We start from the raw sequence: 17,720 nt of genomic DNA on the forward strand, positions 1-17,720 counted from the left end.
AGCACTCACCATGGTTGCGGCGGCGACGGCGGCAGCGGCAGCGCCAGGCCTCGGACGTGGCAGGTCCCGGCGGCGCCTCGGGAACAGCTCACTTCCGGTGCCGGGCTCGCAGGCGGTCTCGCCCGGGCGCAGGAGCTTCCGGGCAGCAGTGCGCTCCGCTCGCACGAAGGTTCCGTCCTTTCTGGGGCGGTGCCGAGCCTTCCCACGGCCCCTCCCCTTCTCCGTGCGTGACGCTCGAGACCAAAGGGGTGGGACTCTCGTTTTCCAGGCGAGCCAGGCCCGGGACTTGAAATCTGAAACTCTAACCTGTCTTCTCTCGTGAGCAACCCTTCCCTTTTCCTGAGATCCATACATGAAAAAAGGGACTCATACGTAACTACACCTCCACCCACCTCTCTGTGGTTCTGGGTGCGACTGGCCTTATGGTGAACAATTTAGGATGACTAATTTTGGGAGTAGTGGCCAGACTGGTCTTAGTGCTTCCTTGTCAGTCTCTCCTCAGGACCCAAGGCTGGGACCAGGGGCAAAGAAGCCCAGGGAATAACCCCCTAGCCAGAGGCTGAGCCTCTCGCCCTGCCCTCTCCAGGCCAGAAGACCCATGCCTTCAAACTGCCCCTTCCTGATAGCTCTGGGATCCTGTGAGTCTGGCCCACCAGGTAGATTCCCCAGGCAAGGAAGGATCGCAGCCAGACTCCTGCAGCTAGAGCCCAGGACCCAATCGCCAGTTTCCCCAACCCCTAGGTCCCTGGCTTCCCATCGGCACAGTGAGAATGCTGTACAGCTGGACAGAGCCTGGGGGCTCCCCTCAGCCACACATGGTCTGGCAGCCCTTGATCTCTCATGGCTTTAAGGAGTTGAGTGACCCAGGTTGGAGTCTAGGCTTCCCTTGGGTGAGTCAAAATCCCTGTTTCCCCTCTTGAAACTGGAGGGAAGAGTCCTAGCAGGAGATGGTCACTGCTGGAGGGACGATGTTAAGGCTCAGAGGGTGTGATAGACCCAGGCCATCGAGGAGCTTTGGAGAGGGTGTCGGGGAATGGGGTCTTACAGAGCTCAGGGCTGGGCCTCCGGGTAGCAACTCACCCTCCACCCCCACCCCAGCTTTCAAGACCCATAATTTCCCTCTAATGGAAAAAGATTGCAGGGGTGTGAGGGGTGGTGCTTATGGTGGAAATACTGCAGGGAACAAAGTAGGAGGGGCCCTTGTGTCTCCTGTTCTTCAAGGGACATCCCCTGATCTCAGATCTGTAGATGTACTACTGATTCTCTGGGTGATAAAATCATATCACTTCTTTCTGAGCCTCACTTTCCTCCAGTAGAAAGTGGGGACAATGACACGTTAGATATAATACAAACACAATGCCTGGGGCATAGTTGTTATTTAAGGAATTCCCTGGTGTAGGCATTGAAGTTGGAGAGATTGAGGATTTGGGACAAACAGTGCAACTGTTATCCTATTCATTAAAGTATTTGCTGGTGGAACTGAAAAGTTTTAAGTGCTGATTCTGGCATCAAGACTGCGAGGTATCAATACTGTATCCCCTACTTACTAGGTGGGCACACCCTTCTCTTCTCTGAGCTGCCGTCTCCTCTTCTGTTAAGTGGGAATTGTAATAATACCTCCTCTGGAAGGTTGATCTTGGGAGTAAATGGACCTTTGGATGTGAAACTGGGTTTGGGTTTGGAAGCGGTTGGGCCTACAGTGCTTGATCTGGGGATCAGTTTTCCCTGAGAAGAGCTGGGTTTTCGTGTGTGTGTGTGTGCGCGCGCGCATATGCAACCATCGACCTTTGAACCAACGTTGGCACTGTCTCTTGGTCTGGGCACATTCTCGTTCTTTGTTGATGTCCACCAGAGGTGTGCAAAGTTCAGACTCTTAGTGTGCCAGGGTCCCTTCTGCATTCCCCTGTCCCCAGTGGGGGATACCACCTACATTCTTTGTCCACATCTCCCATCAGCTCCCTCCGGTTAATCCCAGACCCCAAAGCTAAAAAAGCTTTCCCTAATCTGTGCCCTGACCTCCCAGACCCTGAACCTCCACCTCTTCTTCATCCTCCTGAGGCCTCTTCCCCCAGAGTCTTGCCCTCTGGGATTGTCAGCTGTTCCTCATGGAGGGTTAATGACTCACAGCAAGCTGAACTTGCCTCCCTCAAATGGTGACTGTTTAAAAGGTGTGACTCGGCGGAAGGAGAGAGACCACCCCTGAGCCATGCACCCTTGGGCAAAGTGCCTTTCCCTCCCAGGCACTTGGCTTCCCTCTGAGTTCAAATCCACGGAGGGCGGGGACCCAGCTGTCCCACGGAAAAAGGCCTTGTGATGTGTACTGTGTCTGCATTTCCACGTGTGCATTTATTGTTATTGCTCAGTATAGTGTTGAAAAGGCAGACAAATCCCATTAATTACAAAGAGCACAAGCCAGAGATACAGAGAAATCAAGAGTGTACAATAAGAGCACAGTCACGTCCCAGCCCCGATTTCCCCAGAGCCCCCCAGAGCCCGGGTAGCTCGTGGAAGCTGGAGGCGGCACCATTTCCTCGCTACTCTGGTATAAAATATGTGCACGCGAGAGTTAGCAAAGTGTGGCGACTAACCCCTCCCCGCCCCGAGAGGAAAGGTGAGGAGAGCACCACAGGCGTTACAGAACAGACTTAGGGAGCCGAGAAGGGCAGTCCCAAAGCAGCCTTAAATATCTTGTTTTCGGTGGAGGGGGTGATGGCTGATGCCCAGGGCCTGGGATCCCCCTCCTCCCACTTGGATGAACAGGATCTTTACATCAAAATCAGGAGAGCTTGCTTTGGAACTTGGGAAAGACCTGGGGATTTTCTGCTGTTGTTTGATTTCAGCCTTGGCTCTGGAGGACCCAGAAGCCTTCAGAGAAACGCAACCCATCTGCACCCCACCCGCCATCTTGTAATGGTGGGATCTCCGACCCTGCGGAGAGAGTTTTGTGTGGGAGGCACGTCACAGTGTGCGTTTGACAGCCTCCTGTAAGTAGAGCCAGAACCACTAGGGGGAGTCATCAGGGTGGTGAGAAGGTCCAGGCAAGAGATTGCTGCATCCCAAAGGACGTATCACAACTGCTGAAAACTGTGAATAAGGAGCAAGAAGTGACCGTCTCCCCACCAAAATAGTTCAGGAAAGGGATATAGGAATAAACATTTCTCCATGAGGAGAACTGGTAACTGGGCTACACATTCTGGTAGCTCCAGGTCTGGGAGAGACCCCTCTTTCTTGCCTGGACCAGGGCAGATGGAGGGTCCACCTCAGCACAGCCAAGGTGGGTGACTTTGGGTCCCACACTGAGATTGGGTGGGGGCTTGGTGGCCTCTCCTAACGACACCCTGGCTTAGGGGACAGGTGAGATGATGGGAGGACTATCTGGCTTCCCTCAAGATTCAGGATGCCCTTTTTATTTCTCCTTAGAGGGCTCTCTATTTAGTGAGCTGGGGTGGACAGTGCTTACAATGGTGGGAAGATGTTTGCACCTACAATGAAAGGGCCCAATATTTGGAGTGAGAGGAGGGCAGGAGGATGCAGGACTCGGCAAAATTTTAAGTTTACTTGGAAGAATAGATGTGAGAGAATAACCAGGAAATTTTGTAAAAAAAAAAAAAAAGCGAAGGGTATTTATCCCACCACATAATGAAACATTATATAAAGTGACAATAATTAAAACTGTGTGGTTGGTGCCAGATGAGACACCCAGATAAGGGAACAGAGGAGATATTCCAGAAATAGACCCAAGTCTCTCTGAGCTGTCAGGATGTGGTAAAGGGGGAATTTCAGCACAGTTGGGGAAGAGCGGCTGTTCAGTAACTGGGATGTCCGGGCTGAGACAGGTCCAGGGTCCTTGTCCCAGTGCAGTCACTATCATTGGTCTGGTCTCAGAAGCAGGGGGCCCTCCTTCTTTTCCACTCTGTGCTCTGGTTGGGACAAGGGGGCAAGGGGCTACGGTGGGGGGCTGGTGGGAGCAACCCAGGCTGCTGCTGAGTCAGGGAAGGAAACTCTTCAGTTTCCTCCCTCTCCACCTCCAAAGGTGGGTGACTCACTGAATGGGTCCCCTGGTCTTCCGTCATCTGTTAGGGGGAGACAGATTGGTGAGCTTAGACCTTGGAACTGAATGTGCTACCTTCTCCTGGAGCCCCTGTCCAGAGGGCAGACAAGAAGCTGAGGGGATGGTGCAGTCCAAAACCAGCAAAAAGTATACATTACAGAGTATATATTTACTATGTTCTGTTTTATGTTGGTTTTTGCCTTTTTTTTTGTTTTAGGACCACAGACGTTTCAGAACCATACTGCGGAGTGAGAAGAGTCAGCAATTGAAAGCATCACCATTGCATAGTATTAAATGAACAGAGATGGTGAGTTCTTTATTTACAGTTATTGTCTAGATAAAAAAATTCATAAAAACAGATGAATGGTCATAAATTATTTACCCCCTAATGGGGTGAACTGCCAAACGTACCCCATGCTGCTAGATATAGGACGCCGAGTGCAAGCTTTATGTACTGCAGGGAGTTCTGACAAACCAATCATTTCCTGTGTGTGTGGATGTGTGTGTGCAAGTGTGAGGGCGAGGGTGTGTGTGTGTGTGTGTGTGTGTGTGTGTGTGTGAGCATCCATCATTCCTGACAAGAAAAGACCAACACTGACGTGGGGCATTCTCGGTAGCTTCCATGGCTCCCTCTCCCCTGGGCTGGGTCCCCCTAGGGGAGACCCCTCCTGCTTCCCTTGCGTCCTGGCTCCAAATGAGCAGGGAGCGTGGTGTGCAAGCGGGGCTTTCCTGGTGTCATGGAATGAGGTCACGGACACAAGGTTGGAACAAAGCGGGAGATGGAGAACCTTGAAAAAGGAAACTACAAAAAACACCATGTTCCAAAGCTGCCCCAGGTTTTACAGGAGCGGGTCTTTCCTTTCTCTGAGAACAGTGGGCGGTATTGGTCTTGGAATCCAATAAGCATATCTGAGGGTGGTCACCCCTCGGGGGATGCAGTTTCCTCTGCTGGGTACATTCAGAGATATTTCTTCACGACATTCAGGAGATGCTCTTGCGCAAAGAAGGTCCTCCTTCCAGGAAGGTTTTGCCAGGTGGGATGGGCTGACTTGGGATACTAAACCCTCGGGTTTCTCCACAGCCATCCAGATGCAGGCCCTCCCAGCTGACTATGGCTCTTTTCCCGAGTGGCTCTCATCTTGTTTGTGGAAGAATTCTCTGGGCCTGGAGAAGGGAGGGGCCCGGGTAGACACAGAGCAACTGTGGGAAGGGTCAGTGTGAAGAATGCATTTCGCAAGCGAGGCAGAAGCGTTTGGTTTTCCTTGAAGCATGGGACATCATCGATCATGGTATTCAAAATGTCTTTTGCACTGTACAAGTTTATGGAAAAAGATCGTATGCTGAAAAGTCTCAAAGCAAACTTTGTATTAAATACAAAAGTTCTTTTATGAAAAAAGCTGATACCCACAAAGTGCTTAGCAGTTAAGAGGCTGACATACAATTAAATAAGCTCTTATTAAGTGGGATTACTAGTGCTGTTATTGTCTCAGGGAAAAAATAACCACCTTTTCTCACCTGTGATACTGTAGGGTTTCAGAATGGCTTTCTGTCTGGGAAAGCAAGACTTGCTGTTCAAAGGCTACAGTATATATTGCGACTACAGGAAGACAATTTGGTTTAAAAAAATCACACTGAATACATCTCAATATACACGTCATAAGGTTCGTTCGGATCTAAATAGTGCAGAGAAAAAGGCTGTTCTTCTTCAAAAATAAAAATAAAAGCAGCAAGCCATAATGATCCTCATCCAATATGCCAACAGCTCACTTGCTGCAATTTATAAGGAAATAAGCCTCTAAATTACTAACTGAAAAAAAAAATCAACGCAATAGCATTTATAATATTGCAAAACTACCTCAGTCTCTGTACAGACAGCGCCAGAGAGAATCTCTGTTTGAAATGCTCTTAGTAAACTCAAGTGAGTTTCATTGAGAGAAAAGTCTTCACCCAGTGCTTTGCCAACCCCGTCACCCTGGGGCCGGGCTGGCCATCAGTGCTTTGAGCGCAGGAAGACTTCTCTCCTCCTCCCCCTTTGTCTACGGAGCACGCTGTTGGACCCCTCAGGATGGATACTCGCTAACATTTGGCTTCTGCCTGAGCCTCCCTCGGTAGTCACATAATTGAACGGAAGTAGCAGGCAAAAATCAGAGCATGGCTATCGTAAAACATCAAGGATGCAATCCAGGGAGGTGTTTATCAGGCTGAGCTGTTTTTATAGCATCTCAGCCACCAGTGTTCTTAAACCGTACAAATAGCCGAAGACGTTATCTACAGGTTTGTAAACAAATTACATTCTTCTTTTAGGACATAAATAAGTTAAAATAGAGCAATTTAAGCAGAAACAAGGCAACATGCCGGCAAAGAAACTTTATATATCCATGTGTGTGTATATATATATATATATATATATATATATATACATATAGACACATATATATCTACCTATCTATATGGACGTATACAGTCTTGGGGAAGTATACGTTGATATAGATACAAAGAAATGGATATAACCTTGTGAGTGTCTGAAGTTCTTCGGTTCCATTGGTGCAAATTTACTAGGCGAGTTAAGCTCTGCAATTTCAAAAAGTTGTTAAATTAACCTATACAACTGAGACCATGCTGCGCAAGCATTTCAAAAACTCACAGACCAGTGGATTGGATAAATAGTCTCAGAAAAGAGTCTGTCTGCAGTTCCCGCCTAAGAAAACAAAACAAACAAACAAACAAAAACCCCTCCCCAACCCCCCAAAAACCAAACAAGGGGAGGACCGGAAGTGTACAGTACATTCATGCAGGGGACATGGCGCCGGGCGGGTGCATGGCTGGTCCATGTCGGGTGGGAGCCAGGAAGGGCTAGTTCTAGGAAAAACCGCTCACTCCCTTAAGCCCCCGGAGGAGATCCCGCCCTCGCCTCGAAGTGAAAAAGAGTTCAAACAGCATCGCAGCCAGAAAAAGGGTCTGTTGGGTGGAAACGGTTTTCTCGCCAGTATTTGGTTTCCTGCTGTGGCTTGCTGCTGCTTGGGTGAGTCGGGTGCCTGGACGGATGGGTGCCCGGGAGGTGGGTGGTGGCGGGGTCCTCAGCTAAAGCGACGTCTCCAGGCTGTGGATGGGGCTCCCTGGACTTGAAGAGGTAGCTGATTTGCTTGTGTCGGTTGTCAGGTTGATCCCGCTGTCGATGGCGCTGTTGTTCTTGTTGAGCGAGGACGGCGGGCTCGAGTTCTGCTTGAGCGCGGCATCTTCTTCCAGGTCGGTGTCGTCGATGAGGGGAATGTGGGGCTGTGAATCTTCGACCCGGAATTCAGGATGAGCCATGAAATTATGGATGGAGGTTCGAGACTCAGGCTTTTCTAGACCTTCATAGAGAGAGCTACGGAACGCCTTCACGACGCGGATCTGCAAGGGAAGCATGGGGGTGAGGAGCGCTGCCCCCAGGGGGGCCGGTGGCCAAGCTCTGGGGGGCTCGGAGGAGGGGCGGGTGGGGGAGAGGGGTTCGGGCACAGCAGGTGGCTGGAATCCACAGTCGCTGGGTGTCATGAGCACGGAGAGGAGAGGGAAGAACGGAAGCGGGGATTTAGGTTGTGTTCATCCGTGAGGTTTTTAAAATTGCTTGGGTTTGGGTAAAGACTACAGGATTAGGACAGGAGGAAGGAAGGCCCATCATAGCGATGATGGGAAACTGTGGTTAGAGGAAGCTTAGCCCACTCCAGCGGGCACCCAGACCTAGTGAGAGACTGAGCCTTGTTAACTTTAAAGCAGAGGTTCGACCATGCAGAAGGGGTGCGAGACCAGGTGGGAATAAAGGAGGAAGGAGGAGAGGCTATTTATTTGTAAAAAAATTAATCTTAGAAAAACCACACGCGGTTAAGAAACCACACGACATGGAACAGATAACGTGTCACAAACAGAAAAGGAACAGAAAGGAGAGACAGTTGGATGAGCCGGGATGAGAAGGGACACACGAGGGCCAAACAGAGAAGGGCAACATCAAACCGGAGCAGCAAAGCAAACCGAAGCCAACTCGGGGCTTTCTGGGGTGCAGAGCAGAGGCAGCCAGAAAGCACGACGGAGGTGATGACTGATGACATTCGGGGGCACGAGCATGCTATGGGGGGGGGGCGGGAGCCACACGGCACACACAGACGACACACGGCTACACTTGGAAGCCTGGACAATGTGAATGGAGGCCGTTTGTACCCAACGTTTCTTCCCTTCATGCATTTGGGAGGTAAACACTCGAGTATAGACTCAAAGCCCTGGCCACTCATTAGAGTTGGCTTTGGGGTCCCTTATTTCCTGGGGATTTTTCCTCCTTTCTTTATTTGTGCTTTGAAAACACAAGACCAAAAAACAAGGCCAAAATCAGAGGGCCAAACCCAGGCCCTGGGTAGGATTCTAAGAGGCTGTGGAACTGAGCCACAAAACAGCAAGTTCTTTCATTTTCTGTGTCTCAGTTGGAAGCTGGGTTCCCTGAAGAATGGAAGGAGGCTGGACGCTGAGTCGTCCAGGCCAGTGGGCAGAGCACTGGATCCAGAGTCGGGAAGACCCGAGTCTGCGTCCGGGCTCTGCCACTTCGGGTGCCTTGACTGCGGGCGAGCCACACCACCGGCCTGGCCGTCCCCTGTCCCGCCTCACAGGGTGCACAGGAACCGGACCCTCACCTTGAAGAGAGGCATCCCTTCTCTGGACTCCTGGGAGGGGGAGCCAAGCCTGCCATCTCAAGGGGCCGATGGGACTCGGGACAAAGGCGCCTCCTCCTCTCTTCCCAGCCCCAACTCAGAGCAGAGCCAGTGGTGGGGAAAGCAAGGCAGTATCCATGCTTCCAAGGAGCAGAGCCTCAGCCGAGGCGGCCGGGGTGCTGAGGCCGTCCGTCTTGGCCTTCCCTCCCCCCATATCACAGGCCTGTAGGGGGACAGAGGACTGGACAGGGCAGTTGTGGGGAGGCCCTTGTGGTCCCAGGATTTGCGGAGCTAAACCCAGAGGTAGCTCGTTGGTGGGGCTCAGGGGGGAAAGCCCTGTCCATGGGAGTGAATTTTCACAGTGACTGTGGCTGATGGTTTTAAGTGTCACAGCTCAGGGTTTGCTTGACTGTTTTAGAGAGGAGTCTTTATAAAGCACATCCTAAGCCCCTCTGCCTTTTAATTTAGAGAACACAGAGAAGAATTTAAGTTTGTCAATAAGCCTTCTTGGTCTTATGTAAGACCCCACAGTTTTGATTTTTTTTTTTTTTTTAAGTTTTTCTCCTTTGCTGTCAGCCATCACTTACTAGTTCTGGCTTTCCCTTGTCTTCTCAAAAGCATCTCTGTCCCCTCTCCTTCTTATGTGCTATGGGCAGGGGACTCCAGGGAAACCTGCCTGGTGGAATCCTGCTTTCAGTAAGAGGCATCAGGTGCCAAGAGAGAGCCAGCCAGACGCCATGCATTAGTGCTGGTTGTCCGTGATGGCCATCTGGCTGCTCTGAGGTTTCTTTCTCCCTGGATTCCCTATTTGTGGCTCTGTAGAGATTATTCAATATTCTGATATCCTGATAACTGGGCCACTACTCCCTTGATTAAGTGAAAACAACAACAAAAAAGATGTTGCAGGCCTCAGTTTTCTTAACTGTAAAATGGGAATAATAATGATCATTGTAGCTGCTCAGCCCAGAGCCTGGCTGAATTGCAATAAGATGCCAGCCGGGAGCGCCTGGTGGAGGAGGAGGGATGGTGGCAGGACCCTGTCGTGTGACTGACAACGCGGAGGGGATGACACACAATGAGATGTAGGCCCCTCGCCCTCCCCCTGGAATGGAGACAACAGAAAGAATGAACTGCTCTGGACAAGACTGTGGGGACAAGACTTTTCGGGACACCCCGCCACGGCCATCTCAAGTCTCCACTTCGGATCTCTCGCGGCTGAAATGGAAAAAAGTATGGGAAGAAAAAAAAGCTCTCCCATCTCCCCTCCCTGCCTGCCCTGGTGATGGGCCTTGCTGGCATGAGCTGCACTGGGGCGTGGGGTGAGGGGGAAGAGAGGAAGGGCCTCGGTCTGTGGGCTTTCAGACGTTTTGGTTCCATCAGCACAAAGGGGGTGGGGAGCCCCATGCCCGTTGTCGATGGCTCTGAGGAAATGCATGGGCCCCGGTCTGGGGCGGGTTCGACATACTCGAATGTTTACCCGGCTTCAAGGAAGCCAAGAGTCTGGGATTGATTCACATTCATTTCAGGCTCAAGGTTAAAGACTCACAACCTCTTTTAATTTCACTCTCTCTTGCTGAACTCTGTGTCCAGGGTTCTCTAGCCCTCTAGGGAAACAAACACATGGAATATTCAGACAGCGGAGAGGTCTGGGCTCCCCCCCAGAAGCAAGCCATTTTCTCGCCAACCCAAGGTTGCACTAAGTTAGTTACCAGAATGCTAATGAGAGGTCCAGCTTCCTTTCCTTCCCTTCTTCACTTCTCCCCCTAAGAGATGCAAACTCCTTGCCCTAGCAGTCCTCAGCACCGGGAATCTGAAGGGGGACTGGGATGGGGGATGCCCTATCTAGCAGGGCACGGCATCCAGAAAGCGGCTGCTCTGGCGTTAGGGGTCTGATGCTCTGGGTTTGAAGGAACAGGACCTTCACTCATAGACGTGGAGCGTGCTATGAACTTGCTAAGTACAAAGGTAGCTTGAGATGGGTTAGGAATTTGTGGCAATAAGAGAGAGGAGCTCTGTAGCTTGGCCTTGGATCTAAGAGCTAAATGCTAATTCTGTTCCTGATCGCCGATGGGAAAATGCCTCTCTTCTCAGTCCCTGCCAGGCTGGTGGAAACTCAAGCAGAGAAAGAGCTTCCCTGGCCTTCTAGACCCCAAAGGATTGGCTCCTCCTTTTCACCGGATGAGGCTGTGGGCGTGGGTACTGGTTCCACAGTGGAAATTCAACCTCTGTGGGCTCTAGGTCTGTGGGCTTATCTGGGAAGTGGTGTGGGTGGTGAGAAAAATGAGGGACTTTGGAGTCAGATCTCTTGTCACTTACATACTGTGTGATCTTGGCCAAGTCAGTTCACTTCTCTGAGCCTGAGTGAAGGATGTGCTGAACTGCTTTGGAAAATTTTGGGTGAGGCTTGAGTATAAGGCATTAGGGGTGTGCCCTTAAGTTTCTGGGAGAAAAAAAGAAACTCGCTTTTGAGTTAGTCACAAGAGGAAAGCAAGGCAGTGGACCAGAGTTTCCTCCCGATCATTCCAATGCCAGTCTGACCAGACAGACTGTCCTGTCACCGCATGGTATCTGTCTGCCTGGGGCCCTCCGCCTCACAGTGGTGCTGAGGGAGGGATGTGTGATGTGCTGGGGGGTTCCTCACCCCAAGTCATGAGTCAGAAGTCAGCCAGGCACACGCCACCCTGCCCCAGGACTTGGTGGTCACTTCTGATAGCCCAAAGGACAGTGGTTTGACTCTTTCCAGGGCACAGAGAGCCCAGGTGTTTTCAACTCAACAGGCACCCTACTCTACTGGAGAATCCTGGGAAGAAGATCCTGCTCGGAGGAGGCAGGGGGTGGGGGGAGCCCACCTCTCCACCCACCCAATCGGGGACCCCTTCTCTTACTTCCTGGCCCCCTGCTTCACACCCTGTGGGAAGAAAGCCTTTTAGCTTCTGTAGGGACCCTGCCTGGTATCTAGAGGGCTCTCAGAGTCCTTGGAGACCAGAGGAGGTGACATTGCTATAGAAACTATTCAAGCAAAGGAGGAACTAGGGGATATTTCACAACGTGACTGTGTTGACCAAAATGTGTCTGTTGAAACCACAGAGGTTGTGATCAATTTTGGAACCAGTACCCTTGAGCAAGGGGATGGTCAGGTGTTTTTTGAGACCCCATGCTCAGAAGTCCCAGAAGGGACCCAGAATTACAGGCTGGATTCTACAATTGCAGGTAGGAATGCAAGATTCCTAAGGAGGCGTGATGCCTGAGGGAGAGGCAAGACGGCACTTGGGTGAGGGAGTCATGCTTGATCAGCCCCTTTGGGTCCTCTGAGAAAATGACGGGTCGTGGGCAAGGCCTATAGCATCCTTCTCAAAGGCTGTTCCACAGTTGGGTCACCATGGGATAAAGGGATTAATCTGGGCTAGAAGGAGATTGGCTTAGAGATAGGAAGCAAAGGGCAGGCAGAAATGGGCATTTCTCTGAAGGAAAAGTGTTGAGAACCAATTGTCACAGGACTGGCCTTATTGAATGGTTTTCTAAAGGGCAGAAGAAAAGGTTCAAGATGACTGCGCTCTTTCTTCGAGACTGGAAGAGCTAAGATGCGGGGCCTAACCAAGGGAGAGGCTGCAGGTGCCCAGGAGTGCCGTGAGCCCCATGTTGGCCAGGGTGAGGCACCACGCTTCAAGAAAGAGGCCGAACTGGGGAGGACGAAGACCAGGGCCTGGACCCGGAGGCCGCCTTCTGGCAGTCAGACCGGCCGGAGGCATGCAGGAGGCAATGGGAGGGCAGTGGGAACCCCGAGAGGAAGAGATCATTTCCCCAGGTGGCTCTCCAGCCCTGAGCACTTTTGGTCTCTGCACTTCACGACAGGAGGCAGCGCTGACCAAGGCTGGAGCTTGGCTGACGCAGGAGTAGGGCAGCTGGGCACGGCCTCCCACCGAGGCGAGGGCGCTCTGTATGGAGCGGGAGAGGGTGGGAACAAGTGTCTCCTGCCCTGAGAAAGCCTGGCAGTGACGTGCCGGTGACGGTGCCTCATGGGAACGTGACTCAGACACCATCTGCTCAAACGTGGCCTCCCTTCACCTGGGCTCGTCTGGCCTCCCCATCGCTGTGTTTTCGTGCTGGTGAATGAGCACAGGGGCTTTCCCCCGTTTCTGCATCCTCCCTGTCATTTTGTGTACTTGGTGGGACTGCACCCACGGAAAGGTCGTGGGACGTGAGCACACGCCACCGACAGCACCGTGTGGCTTGCGCCTCTTGTCCAAGGGCTCAGATGGCATCATTCTCACCCAGCACATGGTCCTCTCCTGCCCGGTGGCAGAGATGTGTGTTTTGGATGTTCTGTGCTTGGGAGGGTGGGGGGTAGAGGCACCTTTTAAAGTATCAAGAGATGAGGCCTGGAGTCTCATCAGAGAAGCCCAAGGGCTGGCTGAGTGAACAGACAACGTGAGAGGACCAGACTGCAGCTCCCTTGTGGTTTAGGAGGGGCTGACTAGAGACAGGGAAGGGAGGCAGGTGGTAAATAGAAACTCCTTGTGCCCTCTGGGACCTGGAGCCATGGGGGGTTCATAAAGATCTAGACAAGGCCAGAGTTGAGAAACTTGTGTCAGACGCCCTGGTGTGAGGAGATGAGCTCGAGGGAGGGAGGTGATGGAGGGGGTCGGAGTCCCAGGTGTCCCTCCAATGAGGAAGGAGGAAGCCACAGGTTAGACTGGGTCCCTCGGGCCTGCTGTCAGCCAGCCAAGATGAGACCCCCCACTGTGCTCTACCTGAGGTCAAGTGGAATGGGTCAGGAGCCTTGTCCCTTCCAGGAAGGGCTCAGGCCTTCACTGTGCTCCAAGCCCCGCTGCAGGGAGAAGTGTGTGTAAGGTAGCTGGTGCTCTCAGATGTACAAGGAGAGAGGGCAGAAGGGGCTGAACTACTGGGTAGCGGGCCTCCAGGCTGTGATCTCCTTGGGGGCCTGGGTCCCCTGACCAACTGTGACCTCTGATCTATAGTGAGCCCTCTGGGTTGGACCTCACTGTGGCTGACTGTGACCCCTGAGAGCCTTTCCTCCCTTGACCCACAGTAACCCTTGGCCTGACTTCGACCGCAGGACTGTGATCTCATGGCCAACTCTGACCCTGGCCCTCACAAGCCAGGCTTTTCCTGACCGGGTATGACCCTACACTGATTGGTGTGCTCCACGCCCCCCAGCTGACTGCTCCCCTCTGGCCACCGTGACCCTGTGGGGGACTGTGACATTCGATCACTGAAACCTCCCTGACCAACGGTGATCCTTTGACTGACCCAGACTTTTTGACTACTTGTGACCCTCAGGACCCCATGACTGCCTCGTCATAACCCCTGACCCTGACCCCAGCCAACCCTGACCCCCTAAGGGACTGCCACCCCGTGCCTGGCTGTGGTCTGCTGACCGCCTGGGACCCTCCTCAATGGCCGGGGCCCCTCAGCCCCCTGGGCCTAATCACGACCTCCTGCCCCCCGAGTCCCTGGCGCCCCGGCCCCTGCCCTCCTGGCCGCCCGGCGCTGGCGGCGGTGGCACCCGAGGCGGTAAGGATTCACACTCACGCCCGGCTGCAGCAGGAGGAAGGCTGGTCGGAGAGGAAAGAGCATTGGACAACGACACGCGACTAGGGCTAGAGAGATTGGCTACGTCCTGGCTCTGGCTGGTGACGGAGGACTGTCTCCGCAGGGCTCCCTGAAAGGAGGCCCCGCTCTTGAAAGTATTGACTACTTCAATCTGCAACGGAGGAGAGAACGAGACAAGTTGCGAAAAGAATGGACACGACAGCTACACGACTGACAGGCGCCAGGCCACGAGGACAGCCGCAGCCACGGCAAGACAGCACGCCACTTAAACCAAAACGACAATACCAGGCACGCTCCAAGGCTCTGAGAGACGTCTGCTCAGCTCGGGCACCTGGGGTCCCCAGGGCCCGGTTGAGGGGGGAGCCACAGGGGCCCGGCCTTGGTCCTGCTCTAGTGACTCAGGGGCCAATGGGCTGGGCGGGGGCCCGCGGGTGGGGTGTTAAACATGGTGTTTGGAGGCAGAGGGGGTGCTCAGCCCTTGGGACCAGGCGTGCTGGGAGCTCTGGGGTGGACAGACCCGGGCCCCCCAGCTCTATCACTTACGAGCTAGACGGCCTTGGGCAAGTCACTGCCCGTGGCAGTTTCTTGTCCTTCAGAAGGGGCAATGCCACCTACCTGGCAGGGTTAGCTGTGAGGGGCAAAGCACTGGCCCACTTAGTGGTCCGTGAGAGTCAGGCTAGATAGGACTCGTGCTCACTCAAGAAACTACAGTCCCGGTGTCCTCCTCAAAGGCTTTGTGGCCAGGCTGGTGACAGCACCAGGGCTGTGTGTGTGCTGAGAGCTGCCGGGCCCGCCTGGGAAGTGGGGGATGGGGGCTACCCGGAGGGCTAGTCCCGGAGCCCAGACTGCTGTCTGTCAGGAGGCTCTGGGTGTGCAACCTGCTCCCCCGACCCAGTGCCCAGATAGGGCTGTCTCCTGAACCTCGGTTACCCCTAAAACTAGGTGCGGGGCATACCGACCTCTCAGGGGGCCGGGAAGGCCAATGAGATGACGTTTGGGACAGTCCCTGTAGGGTGTGAGGCAGCCCAGGCGACCTGTTTTTGTTGTGCTAGGTGGAAATGCAGCGGTAGGCCACAGTGTAGGACTGCAGGACCGCAGGCCCAAGGTGGGGGGCCCTGACGCACTTCCCAGAGCGTGACGGGGGCAGGGTGACCATGAACGTCCCAGCACAGCTGTTCCAGGCCGGCTGGGCAGGAGACTGAGCCTCTCGGTTTCCTGGTCCCTCTGTTCCTCATCCTACAGGGCTGTGAAAGCACCCCGAGAACTGCAGCCCTGACTCAGGGAGAGGGGCCGTGTGGGAACACGGGGGCTGCATGTTCGTGGCGTGTGTCACGTGGTGGCCACGCAGTCCCGTTCTGAGGCAGAGACCTGCTTCTGGCCGGACACACATCCCGCGCGTGTGCTCTACATGTGTGTCCTTGGGGTGCGTGTGCGTGCATGTGGTGTGTGTGTGGAAAACCAACCTTTGGTCCCCAGTGGGGGCTAGGAGAGCGTCTGAAGCCCCCCGTGGAGGAAGATGTACGTGCAGGTGCGCAAGCCCGCACCGCAGGCCTGACCACGTGGCCGGGAGAATCTGGGGCCCACCCCGGCCTGAAGCTGCCATCCTGGCCTCACGTGGATCAGTCTCCAGCTTCGCCTGACCCTCCTGGCGGCCCCCCAGCAACCCTGACAGGAGCCCCTCACTCACCTCGGCCCTCAAGGTCACCCCTCCTCCACCTCAGGGGCACCCCCTGCCCCCCGCCCCAAAGCCCACAGTGGGTGTGACCCCAGTCCGACCCCGGCCAGGTGGACAGGGAGGCAGGACCTTCCCGAGGAGGCCGCTCTTCAGCGGCAAGGCAGAGTGTGTGTGTGGGGAACATGGGTGCACAGGAGGCTGGTGAGATGGTGAGAGCGGGTCTGGACCCACCCTCATCCCCGCATCCCCATCGCCACCCACCCCGCCAGGCATGGGCCCGGCCCCAGGAGCTGCCTGTACCTGGGTCTGGATCCGGTTCAGGCCTCGGAACCACAAGATCTGGCCCCGCCGCAGCTCTCGCTCGGCGTGGTCTATCTCCTCCACGTCCTCGTTCAGCTCCTCCTCCGGGATCTCCTCCTTCTGCGTGAGCCTGCCTGCCTCCTTGAGGAACTTGAGCCTGCTGGTCGGGATGGTGGCGATGACCTGCGAGGGGCCCAGCTGTCAGCGGAGGGCTCGGCCTCCCTTCCTCCCTCTTGCTCTTCTTACCCACTGACCTAGTTACGTTCGACTCACTCCTTAACTCGTCGCACCTCTTCCTCAAGTCAATCTTTAGATTTCTTTTTAATTTTCTTCTTAATTCACTCACTCATCCAGAGGCAGGTGGAAATCGTGGGAAATCTGGGGAGTTGGACACGTGTGACTTTGGATACCCCAGACCTTACAAGTCCTGTGACTTTGGGCAAGTCATTTAACCTCTGTGAGCTCCGGCCTTCCCATCTGGAAAGCTGGGACCAGTTCTCAGAGCTGGAGATGCTGTGTCTAAGTCACTGGCCCTCAGGTCTCTGGCTTATTCTTCCTGAGGTCACTGGGTCCTGGGGTACCCAACCCTGGGCAACAGGGGCCCAGAGCTTGCGTGCCTTGGGGGCAGTCAATCCTGGGACTCTTGAAACGGCTGCCCTCCCGGAAAGGGAAGGCAAGATGGGAGGGGGATATGCCTTTGTTGTTACTCTTCCTCCAAAGGGCTTGTCCGTGGGGCTGAGGCCTCAGCGGCAGGCCCTGTGGGGCAGCTGAGGTGGCAGAGGTCAGAGGCCCCTGACATCTCCTCTAGGGACTGGCAGGGGCTGCCCTGCACACTCTCAGGGGTTCCCCGGGGGTTTAAGGTGGGCCTTGCCCGCTGGCATCCTCCTTAGGTGTCAGGAACCTGCTCATCCAGACGCCGAGGGCTCCCTGAGGGATTGTCCAGTGGGATGAAGATGCCCAGGCCCTGAGGGTACCCAGGGAATGGCGTTGTTAAGTCAAACCTAGTTTATCAACTCTCCAAAGAAGCTCCAAAGTTTAAAGAAGATTGTTCTGAGGGAAACTAAATTTTATTCTTTACCTTCTAGTTAATTTCTCTCACTGGAATTTCCCACTCTAGCCTGGGAACAGCTTGAAGGCAAGACCAACGTCTTAGGCCTGTTGGGGCACCACCCACTGCCTGGATCCAGCTCCAGGTACCATGTCCTGGTCAGGCGTCTTTGAGCTGCAAGCTGTGAGTTCCATGATGGTGCGTGTGCGTGTGTGTGTGCATGTGCCTGGTGGGAGAACGTTCTGGGGTCATGGCTAGAAGGGCCCCTAGAGAGGATCCAGCCCAGGGTTCCCCAAAGCTGGGGAGGGCCACAGATGGCTGCAGACACAGCACTGTGATGCAGCAGGGTTTGCCCCTCTTACGTTCCCTCCGAGCTCTCTGAAGGAGCCTCTGCTT

At 54.1% G+C, this 17,720-nt stretch overlaps 2 protein-coding genes across 6 annotated transcripts in view; both read right to left on the reverse strand.

Annotated features, from left to right (window-relative positions):
* The window catches only part of SEC13 (SEC13 homolog, nuclear pore and COPII component), a 54,398-nt gene extending 54,029 nt beyond the window's left edge, over positions 1–369 (reverse strand). For 3 of the 5 annotated variants that reach the window (XR_016394762.1, XM_089919709.1, XM_089919708.1), the window contains exon 1: positions 10–369. Coding sequence is in view for 4 of the 5 variants with exons in the window: in XM_089919709.1 (XP_089775835.1) it covers positions 10–354 (345 nt within the window). In the remaining variant the exon portion in view is untranslated. The remainder of the gene's footprint in view (positions 1–9) is intronic. The other 2 variants (XM_022562776.3, XM_022562775.3) reach the window with 1 other exon arrangement.
* A 3,233-nt stretch (positions 370–3,602) lies between these two features.
* Positions 3,603–17,720, reverse strand: part of ATP2B2 (ATPase plasma membrane Ca2+ transporting 2) — a 211,144-nt gene continuing 197,026 nt past the window's right edge. Inside the window, exons 21-22 of the mRNA XM_089919712.1 lie at positions 16,277–16,459; positions 3,603–7,444 (exon numbers count right to left, since the gene is read on the reverse strand). Coding sequence (XP_089775838.1) covers positions 7,133–7,444; positions 16,277–16,459 — 495 coding nt within the window. The 3' untranslated portion in view covers positions 3,603–7,132. The remainder of the gene's footprint in view (positions 7,445–16,276; positions 16,460–17,720) is intronic.

This window comes from Delphinapterus leucas, chromosome 10, assembly GCF_059928025.1.
Source record: "Delphinapterus leucas isolate spDelLeu-1000000601 "Yukka" chromosome 10, BTC_Dleu_Yukka2, whole genome shotgun sequence".
NCBI lineage: Eukaryota > Metazoa > Chordata > Mammalia > Artiodactyla > Monodontidae > Delphinapterus > Delphinapterus leucas.